Genomic DNA, 21,517 nt, shown 5'->3' with positions numbered 1-21,517 from the left:
AGTTAAAGCTATGGTTTTCACAGTACAGTGGTGCCCCGCAAGACGAATGCCTCGCAAGACGAAAAACTCGCTAGACAAAAGGGTTTTTCGGTTTTGCGTTGCTTTGCTAGACGAATTTCCCTATGGGCTTGCTTCACAAGACGAAAATTTCTTGCGCTTTTTTCTTAAAGCCGCTTGAAGAGGCGCAGTTGCGACAGACCGTGCTTCGCAAGACGAAAAACATCGCAATACGAAAAGACTCGCAGAACGAATTATTTTCGTCTTGCGAGGCACCACTGTAGTGCTGTATGGAAGTGAGAGCTGGACCATAAAGACGGCTGATCGGTGAAGAATTGATGCTTTTGAATTACAGTGGTGCCTCGCAAGACAAAATTAATTCGTTCTGCGAGTTTTTTCATCTTGCGAAGCACGGTTTCCCATAGGAAATGGTTTTAAGAAAAAGGAAACAAACTTGCAAGACGTTTTCGTCTTGCAAAGCAAGCCCATAGGGAAATTCGTCTTGCGAAGCAACTCGAAAAATGAAAAACTCTTTCGTCTTGCGAGGCATTCATCTTGCGAGGTACCACTGTACAGTGGTACTTTAGGTTAAGTACTTAATTCCGGAGGTCCGTACTTAACCTGAAACTGTTCTTAACCTGAAGCACCACTTTAGCTAATGGGGCCTCCTGCTGCCGCCGTGCTGCCGGAGCCCGATTTCTGTTCTTATCCTGAAGCAAAGTTCTTAACCTGAAACACTATTTCTGGGTTGGCGGAGTCTGTAACCTGAAGTGTATGTAACCCGAGGTACCACTGTATGGTGCTGGAGGAGACTCTTGAGATTCCCGTGGACTGCAAGATCAAACCGATCCATTCTTAAGGAAATCAGCCCCGAGTGCTCACTGGAAGGACAGATCCTGAAGCTGAGGCTCCAATACTTTGGCCGCCTGATAAGAAGAGAAGACTCCCTGGAAAAGACCCTGATGTTGGGAAAGATGGAGGGCACAAGGAGAAGGGGACGGCAGAGGACGAGATGGTTGGACAGTGTTCTCGAAGCTACCAGCATGAGTCTGACCAAACTGCGGGAGGCAGTGGAAGACAGGAGTGCCTGGCGTGCTCTGGTCCAGGGGGTCACGAAGAGTCGGACATGACTAAACGACTAAACAGCAACCAAGGCAGCAGGCGCCAGTGCCTTCGCTGGGGGGAAGGCTAGCCGATTCCGAGCCGATTTCCAGCAACGTCTTTTTCGCTCCCCACTTAATCAATATCCTCGCGTCACCCTCCAGCGCCTGAGGAGGAGTTCTGTGAGACCCAAAAACTCGCTCCCTTCAGGGTGACTTCCAGATCCTACTACACTACAGGCACTCGCCTGCCTACCCTGCCCGTCCCTGAAGGCAGCTCCGTCACCTCGCGATAGGACCGGGAGGCGCGAGACGACAGGACCTCCCCCTCTTGCGCCCCAAAGCCGACTGAGGCGGCGAAGGACACGACGCAGTTTCAAGCGCGCGCATGCGTGGCTCCCTCCGGCCTGCCCCGCCCACTAAGCTCCCCTCGCGCCAAACGGGCAACCGTCGAGTGCGAGGGCAAGATGGGAAATGGAGGCCTCAGTTAGCGAGAGCGGCCGGGGAGCCGAAGGGGCTTCCGAACGGCTGAGCCGCCAGCTTGTGGTGAGTCAGGCGCGTCTCCCACCCTTCCTCCGACTGAGGCGAGCCCAGGGAAGGGGCTTCCAGTCCTGGCGGATGGGGCGCAGCGACCCCTCCCATAATGCGTCTTGTGTGAAGGCTGAGAGAAAGCCGGCGACGGCTTCCGACACGTACTTTGCAATAGGCTAGTCCTCATGGAGCCGCGTCGCATACTCCGAGGGGAGGGCGCTAAATTCGGTGTGGGGGTGGTAAGGGTTCAGGAGGACCGAGGACTCCTCCCGAGCCCCCTTTTTTAACAAAAGTAACTGGCTGTGAAGGAGGGCGGGGTCGGTCGGTGGGACGAGGAGGATGTTCTGGCAGGTGCATCTTGTCGCTAGGAAGCTCCTCCACTGTGGAACTCCCTGCCACAAGATGTGGCGGTGACCCCCTTGCTTGAGGTGGCTTTCAGTTGGGCAGGTTTCTTGCAGGGATAAGGCTGTCGGCAGCAAAGGGGAAGGTCGCAGCTTTTGCGGCTTGTTAATTCGGAGAGAAGGCGAGTAAGAGGTAGCGCGATAGAAGAAAGGGGTTTTCTCTGCCTCTCCCAACACCAGGACTCGCGTGGACAGACAAAAGAAAGTACTTCACGCCGTGTGTTGCTAAATTACAGAATTCGCTCCCGCAGGATTTCGTGTTTGCCACCAACTTGGATGGCTTTAAAAGAGAATTACGGTAGACAAATTCATGGAGGAGGAGGAGGAGGAGGTTATCAATGGCTACTAGCTGTGGTGACTGTGTTCTGCCTCAGTGGTCAGAGGTAGTAATGCTTCTGAATATCAGTGAGGTGTAGATTTCCCACAGGCACCTGGTTGGCTGCTGTGAGAACAGGATGCTGGACTAGATAACCCTTGATCCTATGCTAATTTAGCATATTGACCTCAAAAACGTGTTTTCTCCATGGTTATTCATTTGCAATGAAATACTATGTTTTACTTGGTACTTAATAGTGGGCTATTAAATTCAGTTTTTAAGAAATCAGATTTAGCATGCTTGAATTCAACTTTAATTTTTAACAGTCTGTTTTTAATTGATATTAAATTAAAATAATTAGTTAAATTGTTAATTTTGTTTCACTCTTAACTTGACAGGATTTTTACATGCTAAGAATGCTTTCCAGTCTGCAGTGTGTTGGTTAATGCAGCACAGAGAGCGAAAGAGAAGCATTTTTCAACAGAACGAGCATCTTAGGCATCATAGGTTTTGCATTCCAATTACAGGTGCAGAAAATGCAAGCATCAGTTCAGTGGTAACTTAAATAAGGTCTGATCTAGAGCCTTGATATGCAAGTATGCAAGTGCAACTTCCATATTTGCATGTCCATGCTGTTGGTGGTTATTTTAATTCCTCTGTAAGGCAAGAGCACAGATTCCATTTCAGACAAGGATTTAATTCTTGGGGCCCTACAATCTTCAGGTCACCTTAATAGACTGTTAAACATTACTTTTAATCATATTTTCCAGTTTCTTTCCCAGACCTTGTTAAATTGACTTTGCCATAGCCTTGAGTAAACAATTTACACCACACCTGACAATTAGTTTTACAACTAGTTCTCAAAGAGAATTGAATTGCACTGTTTGGGTGGGGAGGAGGGTTGCCCTCCCTTTATTTCTGAATTGGGCTCCTCAAACGGCGCAGGCTAAAAATCTAAATCTAGTAGCCATGTTTTGCTCTTTCATGAAAAGGCCTGTATTCTTGGAGATGAACTGTACCAGAATACACAACGTCCTTAGGCAAAACACACAGGTTCCTTTCAAGGTGGAGAACAAGTATAAAGATAAACAGTCCTTATGTAAACAGAGGAAGGAACTTGTAAACCTGAAGGAAATGACCCTCATAGCCACCATATTCTAACTGAAACCTTACCCAAGTTAAGAGGCAGATTGTGAAATCTTTATTCTGAATGTGGTTGGTTAATTGTTGATGCAGGAGAAGTGTGTCAAGTTGTAGTGACCCCTCAAAAGGGCATAAATTCAAAGGGTAGATTTCAAGATTGTACTAATACAATTGTTCTGTCGGCAAAAGTGTTTATGCTTGCTGGATGGAGCAATCTCCCATTTCCTTCCCCCAACCATGCTGGGTTTTTTCCTAACGTTTTGGACCATATTTGGCACAGAAGGAGTGGGGGGGGGGAGTCCCTTTACATTAACAGGAGTCTTTGTGCTGGCTTCCACTAGCAGCACAACAGGTTAGTTGATTCTAGCCCAGAGTGTTGGGCCAGTATAACTTTGTATCCACATCATTTTTAAGATGCTTTGATAATTAATTTAAAACAAAAACTTTAACATACTGTTTGGCCAGTACAGAAGACTTTTCAAAGACTGTAATAACCTGTCTCAATAAGCTAGCTTCATTATCTTAACCACCATTATCTTAACCACATACACTTGTGTTCATATTGGTATTCTACCATTTTCTCTTGCACCCCCTCACTTTCAAGCCAATGTGTTGAAAAATTTTAGTGTATTATTTTTAAAAATAAGGTTTCAGGCATTTCCATTTTCAGTTAGCTCATAGGTTTCTAGCCCTAGAATTCTTACAGTTAAATATAGGTAACATTTCTGTGTAGATCTTAATTGTCCTTTTCCCTTCTAATAAATTAATTATCAGTCTAATAATGTTGGTCTAATTGCAAAATATGACCTTGTTCTTTCATCAGTATTTTGTGTAATTCTATAGCATAAACAAGTTTTTGAAGACTAGTCTTCGTAGTTTAAAAAAATTAAATGGCCTATCTTTAGGGATATCTTCATAATTCTAAATATTAAGGCACGTTTTAATCAGTGGGCATCTTTATGTCACACCTGTAACTTTTTATATTGCAATTGATTCTTCAAGACTAAAGACACAAGGAAAATATCAACATTTTGTGCTGTATCAAGACTATAGGATGGATGATTCCCACATATTTTCAGGTTAAGCAGTCTTTCAGGATACTTTGCATTTAACAAATAGGTTCTGGTAACTTTTTCTTAGTGAGCAGGAACATCCAGCAGTTTCAGTTTGATAGATATTTTTGAGTAAATATTGAAAAAGAGCAGTGGATGGAAGTAGCCACATCATACGTCAGCTTTCTCAGTATTTGTTTGTCAAGTTTACGTTGGTGTTACTTTAGTGTATAATTATTTGTTTTTCAATGCAGAGGCATCATGCATAACTCCAGTTTTAAGTGAATCAAGGAAGATTAATGGACACTATGAAGATACCAAAACCGCTCTATGCTTTTGCAGTTTTTACATGTGCTGCTATTTATGCGGTATATGTAAAATGGCATTTGGACTTTAAAACAAAAACTACCGTCAATGATTTGGAAAGCCAGCTCAAAAGTGCGTCAAGAACAGATCAGGAAGTTCTTTATGGAATCATGTTTGATGCTGGAAGCACTGGGACTCGAATACACATATTCAAATTCACACAAAAGCCAAAAGGTAGGCTAACATGTTTCAGTTAAACTGCAAAATTTGTATTGGGACAGTACCTTTATTAGACCAACTGAAATGTCGCAGGACAGCATGCAAGTTTTTGACTTCTCAACAGTTCATCAGGCTAGATAAAGTGAGGGCAAGGAGAGAGAAAAATGGTTGCTGATAAAGCCAGGAGCCTGCATTTTGTAAGAGTCTTAAGATAAAATTGTGAGTAGGCACAAGAGGCTCTGAAAGTACTATGCAGGTTTTCGGTGTGAAGACATAGGTCCTCAGACCAGTTCTGTTGTGTTATCTGTATTATGGCAACATAGTTTGCAAGGCTTCATTACTTCAGGATGAAAGAGATGTGTTGCTAGTGAAACATAGCCAATAGCTAGTTCTTTATCTTAATTTTTATTCTTACACCTAACCTGGAGCCACTGATATCTGTGGGGATGGAGGAGCTTAGCTGATATCTAATTCAAAGGCTGAATTTGAACATTGCCTTCAGATGATGCAGCCTAATTACAGTGTTCATATGAGCCAGTAATGTTAACCATATTGTGTAGCAGGGTTTCACGTTAATCCCTGGACAGTGGCGTTATCTTGGCCTTCAGTGTATACATTTTTTTATTGTAGATTAACTCAATTCTCTTGCACTTCTTTAACAGAAATTCCTAAATTAATCCATACCACATTCAGAGCACTAACGCCAGGACTTTCTGCATATGCTGACAGTGTTGATAAGGTAATTTGAACTTTACTCGTCAAGAGAATATGTCTGTGATTCTCACTTTCTGTAATGTGAAAATTCAGCAATTTATGCTACAATCCTCTCCATACTTTTCCTGGGAGTAAGCACCTCTGAACATACAGACACTTACTGTGTAAACATATAGGCAGTGGCACTATCCAGTTGACACTTTTCCAGTCACTAGGTTACAGAAATACTATGCGTACATTCTGTTAAATAGCACTACACTTGGTACTTCAACAAGATGCCCAAGTCTTGTGGATTTGCAGCTTTGAAAGGCATGTCCTACCAGTTTGTAGAACATTGTGAAGTTCCACTGTGAAGGCTGTTGTGACGTTGTGCTAAAGGACCAAGTTATAACTTAGAGGTTCTTTTAGCTTCAAAATGTCACTGCTGAGCGGTAGGAACAGAGTCTGACCTTGGCACTCAGGATTACTCATGTCAAACAGCTGGAACCAAAGTACTTAAAACACTCTGACGTGCCCTGGAGAGGCCTCTATAACTTCCCTGCACCTTTAGCCCTCAGGCCAGAGGTTCTCTACCCTTCCGTTATGTTGGCTAAAGACTGATGCAGGATCTCAGAATGGTGGTGGCAAAAAAGATCTTCATGTATCTCGAACTGGAAAATGGGAAGTGATGAGCAAAACATGAATACTAGTGTGTGTGTGTATCTCTACCAAAGTCTTCATTTTTTAAGTGCTAAAATTGAAGCACATTTATTTATTTATTTATTTATTTATTTATTTATTTATTATCTATCATCTTATCTATCTATCTATCTATCTATCTATCTATCTATCTATCTCTTCAGAGTGCTCAAGGAATAAATGAACTACTGACAGTTGCTAAAGAAGATGTTCCTCTGGAACTGTGGAAGTCCACTCCTTTGGTCCTTAAAGCAACAGCTGGCTTAAGACTGCTGCCAAAAGAAAAGGCACAGAAATTGCTGGATAAGGTACTTTGCTTCTGCTGTTTTTTGCAACTAAGTTAGCTGCACATATTATATACACTATGCCAAAATAATCCAACATCCATGCTTCTGTCCACTAGCTAATAAACTTTGAGGCATAAAAGTGAACAGCACAGTCTCAAAGAATGGCTGCATCATAAATGAGTTGTTATCTGACAGGGTACAGTTAACATTCTGGAGACTGAAATATAAAATACATAGATGAACTGTGCTTCCTCATTATGCACTTTGGAAAGGTATATAAATGCCAAACATGCAGGATGGATTACAACAGCAGACTTGCAAAGTTGGCAACAACCTTCTTTAAACCTTGGAGGGGGGAGTCTGTGACATGATAGCTAAATGAAGAAAATCCAGAGTATCAAGATAAAATCCAGGATAACATAGCTCTCCAAAAATAAAAGTGAACAGAAGCTAGTCTAGGTTTTCTGGTGACGAACTCATGAAAGAAATGAAGGGAGTCATCATAATAAAAATTCTGAGGTAACACCCTCCTAACTACTCTGCAAATGCTGTGTTACTTTGTCTACAAATGCAAGCTTCCAAACCCTATCATAGCAGTTTTGCATGTGGAGAACTCCACTTCTCCATAAGAATGTGATCTTTATCTGGGCTGCTACCAGAAAATGGTTTATAAATGCTTTACGTGCTTTTTTGCGGGTGTGGAAGGGTGCATTTTTAAAACACTAAAAAATTTAGTCTTATTTCAAATTTAGGTTAAGGACATCTTTCAAGAATCTCCGTTCCTTGTAAGGCGTGACTGTGTCTCTGTAATGGATGGAACAGATGAAGGTAGGGATCTTACCTGTCAGCAATTAAGCAAATTTTCTTTTCAGTGGTTTCATAAAATTACTTTTAATTCAGCAATAAAATCTGAACCTCTGTGAAACTCAGGGAAGTTGTTGCTGCTGCTAAATAGTTACACAGCACTGTATTTCCATATGGCAAGTACAGAGCAAAGCAAACAAATCAGCAAGTCCATGTCTCAGTGAACTTGCAGTCGAAGACCAGCAAAGGCAAGGCAATTTCCATTCCTCCTCCAGCTTTGTTGTCAGTTTTTTTCCATTCAGCCAGACAGCACTCCCTGCCACTGAGTTCTTGCAGGTCTGTTTTGAGAGGTCCCCCTTAGGTTTTTTCCTTAAGATTTGTACTTTTTTAAACCTCAGGGTCCACCCAAATCTGCCGATTCCTCCCACATGTGGGCAAGTGCTACAATTTTGGCTGCATAATAGGATGCATTCTCCCCTGAAGATAAGCTATTTGTTGCAGCATGCATCACTTCCATTTGCTTACACTAATGAATCTTCTCTGCCATTCTCTTGCTCATTTGTTCAGTTTGGAGAGACCCTAACTGAGCAAACATGTCCTGTTTATGCATTCATGTATTATGTATATTGACTACTAGAAGTGGAAAACCACTTTGTGTCTATTCACATAATTTCAATTTTTTTAAACCAGGTATTTCAGCATGGATCACTGTCAACTTCTTAACAGGTATCTATAGAAGTAAATTGTGATCTGTTAATGATGAGCTTTATGTTTTATAATTATTTATGTATCAAATATATATTCTGCCCTTCCTCCCAAAGGAGCCCAGGGCAGCAATTTTGTGGCAATATATGCCGTACTGTGATCCTTAGTAAGTTTATAAATTGGCTTTGTTCTGTAAAACTACAAGATTCTCAGTATAATTTCATGCATTTTTACTTGGAAGTACTGCTGTGTTCAATGGGGCTTACTCCCAGATAAGTTTAAATATGATTGTAACTTCCTGAAGATGGTCTGCTTTCAAATCATATCTGCATTTATAAATAAAAAAATTCCTTCCAGTAGCACCTTAAAGACCAACTAAGTTAGTTCTTGGTATGAGCTTTCGTGTGCATGCACACTTCTTCAGATACCCATCTGTAACTGGAACCATGGAAGGCACCACATTGAGCCGCATGAAATGGAAGTCCATCAGGTATCTGAAGAAGTGTGCATGCACACGAAAGCTCATACCAAGAACTAACTTAGTTGGTCTTTAAGGTGCTACTGGAAGGAATTTTTTTATTTTGACTATGGCAGACCAACACGGCTACCTATCTGTAACTGCATTTATAAAGTAATATGTTGGCAATAGAGGTAAATAAAACAGCTGTATGTTATGACCTTGTAATACAAAAAATACGCTTCTTGCATTTGCACCGTAAGTACAAATATTTAGCAGTGTTTCAGAGCAGGGTGGCACATAACACATTGCTCACTCAGCAGCTAGTTATTATGAGTTGTTGAAAAAAGTAATATTTGCAAATGTATTTTTAAAAGATGCCTATTTAAAATTCTTAGACAGTAACCCTTATTTACTTCTGAGTAGGTATGGTTAGGATTGCTCTTTTAAATGAATTTATTTAATAGGATCTCACATTTTGTTCATAGAGCATAATTCCATGCAGATGCTGTGTCTGAGGTATAATGACTAAACACGCTATTAACTTTGTTTTTTCAAATAATACATTTCAGATAGCTTGAATACTCCAAGAAAGAGGTGTGTAGGAATGCTGGATTTAGGAGGTGGCTCAATTCAGATCACATTTCGCCCAAGCACTAAGGTAACAAGAACACGGGTCCCCTTAGTCATGTCAGTTGTAATGAACGACCAATCGATGTGTTGCTTTTTCCCCTTTGCTCTGCTTCCAGTTTGATTTTTGAGTGTCAAACATATTGCTTGGAGTGTATATTCAGAACTTTGTGCTTGAGAAGAAGCAGGGTGACCTTTCATTCCGGCATTTTCCCCCTCAAGGCAACACTTTGCCCTGGGCTTTAAGGCTGTAGAGCTGAACACATGAGCTGTTACCCTAGTACGATTCAATAACTTTGCGATATGGAGTGTTCGGTGCTATTTATCCATACAAGTTTTTCCACAGAGTTCACGCAATGCCGTCATCAAAACGCCACCCCTTATCCCTGCCAACCACCACTTCATCTGGATTTACTGTTTCTGTGTTATTGTTGTTGTTTGGGGGGGGGGGCCGTGGAACATCATTTTGTTGAGGATGGTGTCATGTGGCTGCTGTGTAAAACATATGGGCGTGAGCACCACCAGCTCCACAAGAAACAATCATACTTTATCATAAGTGATATTCCTAAACTGACCTACCTCATAGGGTGGTTGTGAGGGTAAAATGGGGGAGGGGGTGGAACTTCCTCTGAGTCCCTGTCGTGGGAAAATGGCAAGATATAAATAAATAAATTAAAAACAACAATAATATCTGAGCTCCTTGAAGGAAAGGTGAGAGAGAAATGTAATAAACTTTCAGATATTTCAGATTGGCTACCAGTTCTAAACATGTATGAGCCACACTTTGTCATTTATTTGAAATGGAATGTGCCATTAAAAGGGGTTGGTATTTCATCAGGTTTCCAAACATACCCAATAACCTGCACATTCTTTTTTCTACATTCAACCTGATAGGATGCTCAAAGCCAAGTTTTCCCACTTATTTTTTTATGGTACTTACAATGCCTGGCTACATAAAGACCATAAAGTTCTAAACCCTTCAGAACACTCTTGTTCAACACTCCTGAAATCATTGAGTTTATTATTCTGCTTTGCTTTGTATGGAGCATTCATGGAGTGTTCAATTTATTTCTCTTTATAGACAGCTCTGGAGAGCTCCCCTGCTGGTCGCATCACTTCATTTCAGATGTTTAACACCACATACCAGCTGTATTCACACAGGTTAGTTGTGAGTAGGAATGGGCAAGTCTATCCATTTTAGTTTCTCATTTTTCCAATCTAAAATTCTGTTCAACACATTTTCCCATTTTTAAAGGTCCTTGTGAAAATTCACCTGCATTTCAGTTGTGAATTTCTCCTATTATCTTCTTTGGCGATCACGCGTAGCCGAGTAAGATTGTCTTCCATGAACACGGTCTTAACAGTGAGTCCTTAAGTGACTGTGGAGGCCAATTCTGGATCTACACGTCCTTCCACAGTTGGGGACATAGGTTTCTAGCTGGGAGTTGATCACGGCAAGGGTTTGCCAAACATGCCTTCCTCTTAGCACATTTCTTCCTTACATCCTGAGTTTGAGCATCTTCAAAGTCCATGACGCCTTTGGTAAAGGCTGTTCTCCAATTGGAGCACTTGCAGGCCAGTGTTTCCCAGTTGTCAGTGTTTATACTACTTTTTAAAAGTTTGCCTAATACACACATTTATACGAAGTGATAGTCCCTAATATTTCTGGTTTTGTGCAATACTTTCAGTAATACATGCATTTTTATGCACAATTTACCCTGGTATATCCTCAGAGATCTCTTTTTTTCATATAAAACATAGTTTCTATCTCTGGCGCAAAAATCAATTGTTCATATTTTCTGACAGTTTAAAACCTTAATAGCTGCCAATAGCAGATTCTGTTTCTGTGTGTGTATTATTTACAGTGGTACCTCTGGTTACGTACTTAATTCGTTCCAGAGGTCCGTTCTTAAGCTGAAACTGTTTTTAACCTGAGGCACCACTTTAGCTAATGGGGCCTCCCGCTGCTGCTGCGCCACCACCGCTGCACAATTTCTGTTCTCTTTTAAAAAAAAAAATTATTAACTGGCCAATCACATCAAATTAAATCATATCACATAAATTCCGAATTACAAAGCCGAATTTTAAATTTTGTTGGGGGGACCCATATTTCAAGATCCGAAGGGGGATTCTGATCATCATCTTCTTGCTGCTGCGTTAATGTCCCAATCAGTCCAAATCAGTCCAAACAAAGTTCATAGTTCTATCCCATCTTATCTTGCTGTTTCCACATCACATCTTGTTCATATATTTTCTCTTTTTTCTTTATGATCTCTTCTGATAGTCTCCTTAAGCCGATAAACACCAATAGTAATAATAGTCCTGTGTGAATTTTCCGTTCTTCCAATCCTCAAATCGCGATGGTTTCCATATATCGTCTCCTTCATAGGTAACATCACTCTTTCCATCATAGTCTTGTAAAACTGTCGCTCTTAAGTCCCACAATTTCTGTTCTCATCCTGAAGCAATGTTCTTCACCAGAGGTACTATTTCTGAGCTAGCGGAGTCTGTAACCTGAAGCGTATGTAACCCGAGGTACCACTGTATTTAGAGATGACCCTTAACGGATACCATGTAACAATAAAAATGAACTCTGCCTCAGTGCCAAGAGTGTTGTGTTTGATTATGTTTTACCTCCTCCCCAGTTATTTGGGACTTGGATTGATGTCGGCAAGGCTGGCGATTTTAGGAGGAGTTGAAGGTCAAGCCTGTAAGTATTGCACATTAAGCTTGAGTGACGGGGATTTTAGATTTTTAGATGCTTCTGTTTAAGCTGAGCTTTGTGCTATATACCGTATTTTTCGCTCTACAAGACGCACCAGACCACAAGATGCACCTAGTTTTGGGAGGAGGAAAACAAGAAAAAAAATATTCTGAATCTCAGAAGCCAGAACAGCAAGAGGGATCGCTGCGCAGTGAAAGCAGCAATCCCTCTTGCTGTTCTGGCTTCTGGGATAGCGGCGCAGCCTGCATTCGCTCCATAAGACGCACACACATTTCCCCTTACTTTTTGGGAGGGAAAAAGTGAGTCTTATAGAGCAAAAAATACGGTAGATAACTTAACCAATAGCAACCCATCTTTGTAGATAAGGGATCTTGCCAGCTTTTCTTTATACTGTGTCTGCTTGATAGCTAGAAAATTGATGCTAAAATTATATCTATTTAGATCATTTTGTCTGAAAAAGATAAGATTCCTGCTGCGTCTCAAGTAAAGGACGAAGGTTGTGCAGTTGTAGGAACAGGATTTAAATGTTCTGAGATTTGTGTGGCTGAATAGAGGGACAGGGAAATCCTTTGTGGAGGGGGAAGATCAAGATCTCCATATGAACTCTTTCCCCTTGTGTCAGTGCATTTCTTTCCCTTTTACAGTAACGGAAGGTGAAGATCTTTCAAGTTCCTGCTTATCGCCTGATTTCCAGGGTGAATGGGAGCATGCCAAGATAATATACAAAATTAAAGGGCAGAAGGCAGGTATAGTAACTGGTCATCTCTTCATTTGGTAATGCACATTTCCCTTCAGTATCTCCATTAACTTCGATCGGGAATCGCCAGAGTGGCATGGGAAAGGAGAGAATTTTGAAAGTGGAAGGGGAGAATTTACTGAATTCTGTGCCCCTGCCAGTGATTACACTTTAGAGATATTGGGTCCTTATTTAATCAGAATGCTCTATACTGGGATTTTGTACTTCTGTTAAGTAATATTCGATATGTACTGTTGCCTGCTTGGTGTCCTTATAACTTCACTTGTTTACAATTGAACAATGTTCTAAAACTGTTTGCTCGGCAAATCTCACATACTTGAATGTCATCACTAATGTTGAATTATTAAGGATGTTTCCCCCCTGCTTTTAGGAAAACCTCTCTTTGAATCATGTTCCGATGAAATAGCAAAACTGATCAGCATGAAGGTTCATAGGACAGATGAAGTAAAGGATTTGGATTTTTATGCTTTTTCCTACTATTACGATTTGGCAGTGGATGCTGGCTTAATAGGTAAAATTGCTTTTGATTTCGCTAGTAATATAAAGGTGATTGGCAGTAGTGTTCTGGTTTGAGATTTAGGGACATGCGAAACTGCCTTATACAGAGACCATTTGGCCCATCTAGCTCAGCACTGTCTACACTGGCTAGCAGCTGCCCTCCAGGATTTTAGGCAGGAGTCTTTTCCAGCCTTACCTGGAGATGCCAGTGGGAATTGAACCTGGAACTGTCTGCTTGCAAGGCAGACACTGAGCTATGGCCCTTCCCAAAGTGAGACAAACTCCCATATGAAATTGCTGAGCTAAAATTCATGTGTAGATATGACACAGTGGTCTGAAGAGAGATTGGGAGTGACTAGCTCGCTACAGAAAGTAGCTGTTCTTTGTTAGGTGTTAATGTACCCTCTGTCAATTTAAATGCAGTTGGAACTGAGTCACTCCCAGATTTAACTGGATCTTTTACTCTTCCCCACTGGGTTTTTGCTTTCATTCAACACTGCATAGTAATGGTGATCACATTTAGACTTTGTATTACTGACTCCACTTTGTAATAATACTCCTCTCCTATACTCTTCTATACTGCGCTATTATACTATGTGAGAGTCAGTCTGGTATAGTAGTTAGTGTGTTTGACAAGCACCCCGGAGACCAGGGTTCAAATCCCCACTTGGCCATGAAGCACATGGGTGACATTGGGCCAGTTACTGCCTCTCAGCCTAACCTTCCTCACAGGGTTGTTGTGGAGATTAAATGAGGAGGATTAACCTTGAGCTCCTTGGAGAAAAAAGTAGAATATAAATGCAGAAATAAATACTCCATCTACCCCAGGCCATCAACTGTGGATAACACACTTTTGCATCTCTGTGGTAGGTTATGGCCCATGATGAAAGTTTAAGCCCCAACCATTTTTTTGGTGTATGGCACTACAGGACACGTTATGGGCTGCAACAGAGTCGAGGCCAGTTCTGAAATTTGTCACCATTAACCCTACTAGCCAATTTTCTAAAAGCAAGTATAGTGGAAGAGGATTGAATTCAATAGACTTCTGATTCTTTCTGTTCCCACAAGTCAACTTTATATAAACTGACTTCCTTCTGCTTCTGACACCCAAGAAGCATTAAACTTCCTGAATTTCCCAGGGACCTCCTTCGATCTCTCTCTGGAGTCCCATTGTCAGAGACAAAAAGCATATTATTTTATTTTATTTTATTTTATTTTAATTAATTAATTATACCACTCTTCATCCAAAGATCCCAGGTCTGTTCACCACAGAAAAATACAAAATGAGAATGCAAAAATGATCCCAGGAAGGCTTGGTTTATGCTTCATATTTGTGCTCTTCACAGTCCTTATTGTATCACATTACAATGAAAGAGCATAACTGGGATGGCTGTAAACATAGCCTCTTTGTTGCCAGCATACTGTTACAACTGAACACAAAACTGTTAAGAGGTGTATTTTGCGGCATCACTTCCAGTGGCCAAAGTCTGCTGTTTTTCCCGTCATTCTTAGGAGCATTAGCAGTGATGCATCCAGACAGCTCTGCTCTGTCTCAGTACTTCCCATCCCCACAGTCAAGGTATGTAGGGTGCTTTGACTCATGTTGTTCCACGCCCCAAAACTGGTCCACATGGCTAGCAGAGATTGAGACAGGATTAGCGTGACCAGTACGGTTGACATAGCTGGCTTCTTGTGGTGGGATGTAAAGAGAAGTACCTTCCTTCTTCAGGACTGCGTCTTTCCTGGATGTGCACTCTAGCAATTTAATTAGGAGAACAGAAAACCTCTTAACCTGTGCTTGCATGCATTCTTTCTTTCCTTTTTATGTGGGGTCATTCTGGCTAGATAGTTGTGCCATGGTGGGAGAAGAAAAAAGCTATCCCTGCACCAAACACAACCTGCAGACCATAACTTATTCAGTCTCAATACAAGACAAACTATGTAGAGTCTGCCTCTAGCAAGGGCCTGGATCTCACTGATGATAAACTTGAGTCTCGTCTGTTCCACAATGGACTACAAGTGAGGACTCAAAGAAAGGAATGTTCATCCATGTAGAAGGCTAGATCTTGGAAGGAAGACCTCACTATATACCAGTGTACATCTTTGCCCTCCCCTCCCCCCAGCATGCTAGTTTTCTATGTGCATTTTTCTGAGTGGAGGAGCATTTAATTATGTTCAGTCTGAAAGCCAGACGGGTTTGCCTCCCTCACTGAGCCCTAAGCTAAAAAGTTCAGTTTGAAATGCACAGAGCAGTTACTGCTTGAATTATGAATTTAGAATACCTGTAGGCTGAGTGTTATTCCAGCACAACTCTTCCTTCTCTTCCTCTACAACTGAAGAGCCCCTTTTTTCTCTTTAGATAATGAAAAAGGAGGGACCCTAGCAGTTGGTGAATTTGAAGCTGTTGCAAAGAATGGTAAGCCACTTCACCTTTCTATTTGCTTGCCTACGTGTGAACAAGGAAAGCATCATTAAGAGGTTGACAGTTAAAACAGTAGCCCACCAGAGGACCAGCACTGAAAATGTCATTGTTGCTATTATTAATTACCCACCCTTCAGCCTAAGATTCCAGGGTGGGTTGCAACATTAAAACACAATATTGAAAACAGTATAAAAAAACTTACCATCAGAAAAATAAGGTGGTCCTAAAACTATACACCTCAAGTGGCAAAAGTATTGTGGAAATACAATCTGCTTTTTACAGCTCATTTTTCTGTTTCTATCCCCAAAGTGTGTAAAACCATGGAAGATCAAGAAGGAGAGCATCCTTTTCTCTGCATGGATCTCACATATGTCAGTTTGCTTTTGGAAGAACTAGGCTTTCCAAAGAGCCATGTTCTTAAGGTAATAATTCTTAACCACTGTATTTAGAGCTAAATGTGAGAAGAGGCTATCTCACAAAACAAGCATTAATTCTGCAGGTTTTGAAAAGGGAGGCACATACAGCAGTATTCAACTAACATGTCTTGCATAATAGAATCTCCCCTCCTCTTTTCCTCCTGCTCATGCCTCATGCCCTCCCCAAATCTGCTGCAGAGGGTTGGGAAACCCCTAGAACAGATTAAGGTGATAGGAGAATTCCATGTGCAAACAGAAATCCTTGTGTTGATGAAACATTCACGTAGTGCTACTTTGAATACAGCCCTACTTGCAAATTTCCTCATTTAGAGTTGCCTGTGCAGTATCTTGAAATCTTGGTTTTGTTTTTTAAAAATATTTTTCATCTTGTGACAACAAGGGCTTCAGTTAGTAGACCGCAAAGAGCTTGGGGTGGGAGTGGTGGAAGAGAAGAGACTGAGGACTCTGCAGGAAGGAGGGAGTTTTGCCCAGAACATTACAGCTCCAGCACCAATTGCACACCAAGTTCTTAAACTACGAATCACACTGCTATTTGCAGACTAATTTTTAACACATGCAGAACTTATTTGGAACACTCCATTGACTTTCCCCTTTTCCTATTATGTAATCTAGGTGTCTGTTGGATCACATGACCTTGTTTATTTAGAGAGCTAGTGCACACATGCATATTCATCATTTAACTGAAATGTCAAGTGTTAGCTTGTACTTCTGAATGGGCCATCATGGCTCCTACAAACTCGGAGAACTTACCTATCACCTGAGGCAAAACACGTTTTGAGTTGGCTTGCATATACAACTGCAAATCATGAAGTACAGAGGGGCCAAGTGACGACTGTGTGACGCAGGCAAGAGAAGCATAATCATATCTTTGTCCACTTTTCATTTTAGCTTGCTCGAAAAATCAACAACACTGAAACCAGCTGGGCTTTGGGAGCTATACTTCACTATATGGATTCACTTCACAAACTGCAATATTAGGGCTTTGGGAGCCTTGGGGATCCAGTGAGTCTGGGAGGATGTGATGTGGCAGCATTGTGGAAGCTAAGCAGGTGTGGACCTGGTCAGTTCCTTGGACCGAAGACTACTGGAAGCTGCACTACTGGAAGACGACTACTGTAAAAGCTATACATGTGTGTGTGTGTATTTCATAAATACATTTCAAAAGGCCTTGTCCTCTTTCAGCAGGGAACTCAGGTGCTCGTTTTTGGTAGCTTAACATACCACTACCCTGTGAAATTGTGTACCTTTCTAAAAGTGTCACTTAAAGTCGGGGGTGGTGGTTCTGAAAAGGACTAGGCCATGGCAGCTGAGATCCAAGTCTTGGGCAACATACCTGAGCTGAAATGGAATGAATGCAAAAATCACCCTGTGATTCATGATGAGAATATAGTCATGTTCTTCGGACTGCCAGGGGTACCTCCTTTCTCCTCCTCTGTCCACATTTGCCTAGTTTTCTATATTTTGGGGACAGTTCATTCCCTCCATTGCAGAATTTCTACAGTGTTTGTCATCAGGGATTTGGTCAGCCTTTCTGTCACAGCTTTTCAATGACAGGGCAGCTTGAGGAAGGTTTCCTCCCCTTCCAGCTGTCCAGCATCACCTGATCCTTCAATCAAGTGCTGACTCTACCTCCAGGACGAGTTAACTCTTTCTTGCATGCTCCTCCGCTGACCAGGAGGAAACTTCACAGCAAGCCAAACCTCCCATTCTCTATCATGTTCTACAGTCTCTATGAGAAAAGCACATCATCCTCAGGCAGGCTTTTTGCCTTTCCAGCAAGCATTCTGAACCTAGTCTCAGAAACAAGTGTGACTTTTATATTGCAGTGTGTGCGCGCGCATTTGGGGGAATTGCTTTATTTTTCTTAAATGTATAGAAACTAACAAATGGTGTCTTTTAAAAAAAATATTTTGCTTTGTCCAACTTTACCAGTAGGCATTGAGATTAATCTTCTGAAACTCAGCATTTCTGTTCTTCATAGTCTGTACCATACTGGGTTATTTTGGCAGTGTTCTGGTGGTTTTAAGGCCTTTCTCACAATCTGAAGCCAGTTAGTGTCTCACTTGCTAGCAGCACACTGAATTCTTATTGCTGAAATTGAGTTGATTTTTAAATGAAAGGTTAATAGCAAACTTCTGCCCTCTCCTTAATGTTGATGGCAGAAAGAAAGGTGGTTAAAATGGCATGTTGGTGTCTCTCTGCTGGAAGGTGGGTTTTGTCATGATGGAGACCCCAGTTGTGACCCAACCATTGGTTGTCCTACCAATGATAGCAAGCAGCCCCCAAACCTGTCTTTCTTAAAAATCTTGTTTATTTGAAAATATTAAAACCAGCCTGTGACCGTTCTTGCTATTTCTTCCTTTTTTCCAATCTTATAGAACCCTCTTTAAATTCAAGAAGATCTCTGTATATTCCCCAGTTCTTTTTCCATATTTAGTTTTTTTACAGCAACTGCCTCCATTGGGGATATCCAGCATGGAGTCTTACTTCTAGGAGATCCTTATGCCTTACTCAGACACGATACATACTCTTTCTGATCATGTTAGAGAATCCCTTGTGAACTTCAGCTTTATCATAATTCAGATAACATTGCCACCCATACACTAGATCAAATCCTTTTAAGTCCAAGATACCCGCATCTTTCAAATCCATCTACTCCTTCATCCGGCCCAGACAGGCTGCCTCATAATACATTTTTAGGTCCAGCAGGACAAACCCCCCTCTATTCTTTGTGCCAATTAAAATTTTGTATTTAACCCTAGGTTTTTTTCTCTTGCCAGACAAAATGTGTTATATCTTTTTCCCATTGTTTAAAGCAGTTGGTATTTCTGATCACAGGCAGGGGTTGAAATAGGAAGATCATTTTTGATGACACATTCATTTTAATTGCAAAGATTCTTCCTAACTTTGCGAGGTTAACTCAGTTCCATTTCTCCATGTCTTAACTTCAATCCAAGTTTTATTATACTTGTCTTGGACGAGGTTTAATTTTTTAGAGGCGAGCCATACCTCCAGATACTTAACTTTCGTTTGAACATGGATTACAGAAAACAGGGCTACAACTTAAGGGTGAAACTGCACATTATGAAGCACGTTTGATTTAAATAAGAAGAAGAAGAAGCATGAGGAGAGGGGGACTTATTTTCATTTGGATTGTGGTGTATAGGGAAAAGGAGTTTAGCCTTTTCTTTCCCCACCACAATTCCAGTTAAAAACTGCCTTTCCTCCCTGCCACAAGCTGCTGTTAGCCTGAGAGGGGAAACACTTGCACTGTTGTCAATGGGGAACTTTCCCCTCTGGGCTAAAAGGGGTGGGTGGAGGTGCAGTTTTAGTCTGCAGAGGAAGAAACAGTTAAACTTCTGCTCCCCTGCATACTGCAGTCCTGACAAAAATTGCACTTGCTGCTGTATAGTTACTTTTTAAAAAACCTGACTTGGTTCCTAATGATGTACAGTCTTGCGGGGCACCACTGTATCTAATGTACATCTGGTATCCTGTTCATGTATACTTAATGGAGTATTTCATTTTAAGGCTGTGAAGGGTCTGGTCTAGGAGCCACTGTAGCTAACGGAATGTTAATATTTTAAGCACCAACTCTTAGGTTAGAAAACAAATTGAATGCAAAAAAACTTCCAGTTGTTCGATTGTCCTTGGCTTGTCTGTTGAAGTAGCATGTGTGCAAATGAATTTTGGATATTCAAAAATTATTTTTACTGTCAATTAAAAAAAAAAGCAAGTGAACACCTGTACTGTTCCAATTCATGGAGGTGAATAATGAGTTACACAGCATGTTAAACTGCCATTTTTTATTATCTTCTATCTGGTAGCAGCACTGGGAGAAGAGATGGTGAGAGACCTCTGTTGGCTCAACAGGGACCATCTTACCACCTTCTCAGAACACTCTCATGCAATGGTCCTGGAACATGGGTTTACTTATTTTTTTCCTTTTTCCTTACCGCTCTTCCCCTACCCCTTTGTATTGTGTCTATTGAATTGTACACCTTTATTTTCAAGTGTGAACCACCTTGAGTACATTGGCAATAAGGTATCTTTCCTTTCCACAGGGGAGCATTTGTGCAGTTATCCCAAGTACAGGCCTACGACATAGGCAAAGCTGAGAGAGAATAAGGAGAGACTTGTCGATGGTTACCCATTCCTCACCAAGACTAACACTTAGTAATCTGCCCTCTACTGGCTCTTGGGTTTGACTTCCACAGAACGGAACTTACAATTCATCATACATTTAAAGTGTGTAACTTCCCCCAAAGAATCCTGTCAACCATGGTTTGTTGTGGGTGCTGGGAATTGTAGCCCTGTGAATGATAAACTACAATTCCCAGGATTCTTGAGGGGGGAGTGAGCCATGCACTTTAAGTGCATGGTTTATATGCAGCCAGTTTGTATGCATGCATAGTATGCAAATACAGTACAGCTTTGTGTATGTACCAGATATCAGTATATACTATAGGTAAAAGCATTCCAGTAATTGCCCAACCATTCGGGGATTGTGCTGCTTCAACACCTGATATACACATGCTGAGGAATGAGCTTGCACTATAAATCACTCTGCAAATAGGCAACCAGGAAGATTCTGTCCCACGTCTTTTTGGCTGTTGTGGTTTTACAGTGGTGCCTCGCAAGACGAAATTAATTTGTTCCACGAGTTTTTTCGTCTAGCGAATTTTTTGTCTTGCGAAGCACGGTGTCGGAAAAGTTTTGGAAAAGCTTCAAAAATCGCCAAAAACCTCAAAAAAGGCTACCACACCGCGTTCTATGAGTTGCTCCTTGAAGTCAAGTCGCAACTGTATTAATGGTGTTAAGAAAAAGGAAACAAACTTGCAAAAAACGCAAGACGTTTTCGTCTTGCGAAGCAAGCCCATAGGGAAATTCGTCTTGCGAAGCAGCTCAAAAACCACAAAACCCTTTCGTCTAGTGAGTTTTTCGTCTTGCGGGGCACCACTGTATTCGCAGAACAGATTTTATTCAAAAATTGTCATTTCTCACCTGGAAGCTGAAATGGGGCAGTTTGTTCTGTTGCCATGCTCTGCTTCCGAGGTAGAAAAAGCCTTGGCTTCTTCAGAACTCTGCCTCTATCAAAAGAGGCAGAACCCACAGTCAAAGATCACTTTCTGGAAGCTCTAGTCTAGCACTAGTCACAAATCAAGAACACTTGAGCACTTTTCTCCACACCAGCAAGTTTTCATTATACCACTGAAGAAGCATGCAGCCATGCACCCACCAGTGCTAGCTAAACTTAAACTGGTAAATAATTCCCACAGAGTCCACTAGGACTCATTTCAAGTAAACATGGTTAGGATTAGCTTGCAAAGTGAACAGA

At 41.4% G+C, this 21,517-nt stretch overlaps 1 protein-coding gene across 2 annotated transcripts; it reads left to right on the top strand.

Moving 5' to 3' along the window:
• The first annotated feature begins 1,455 nt into the window (after nt 1–1,455).
• ENTPD6 (ectonucleoside triphosphate diphosphohydrolase 6) lies at nt 1,456–18,524 on the top strand. 2 transcript variants are annotated; one of them, XR_014523476.1, is made up of 15 exons: nt 1,456–1,643; nt 4,795–5,080; nt 5,728–5,804; nt 6,622–6,765; nt 7,497–7,572; nt 8,239–8,274; nt 9,283–9,371; nt 10,422–10,501; nt 11,986–12,050; nt 12,710–12,811; nt 13,193–13,333; nt 14,833–14,899; nt 15,680–15,736; nt 16,052–16,164; nt 17,068–18,524. XR_014523476.1 is itself a non-coding variant. In XM_083493846.1 (14 exons), exons 2-14 carry the CDS (start codon nt 4,840–4,842, stop codon nt 17,155–17,157), a joined length of 1,311 nt encoding a protein of 436 aa, XP_083349972.1. In that variant the 5' UTR covers nt 1,492–1,643; nt 4,795–4,839; the 3' UTR covers nt 17,158–18,524. The 2 variants fall into 2 exon arrangements, 1 of the variants encoding a protein (XP_083349972.1); XM_083493846.1 differs by lacking the exon at nt 14,833–14,899 and having other exon boundaries at nt 1,492–1,643.
• Nucleotides 18,525–21,517: the final 2,993 nt, after the last annotated feature.

Source organism: Podarcis liolepis, assembly GCF_965112155.1.
Source record: "Podarcis liolepis genome assembly, chromosome: 3".
Lineage (NCBI taxonomy): Eukaryota > Metazoa > Chordata > Lepidosauria > Squamata > Lacertidae > Podarcis > Podarcis liolepis.
The sequence above is the reverse complement of the archived record's forward strand: the minus strand, read 5'-3'. Positions and strand labels throughout refer to the sequence as shown.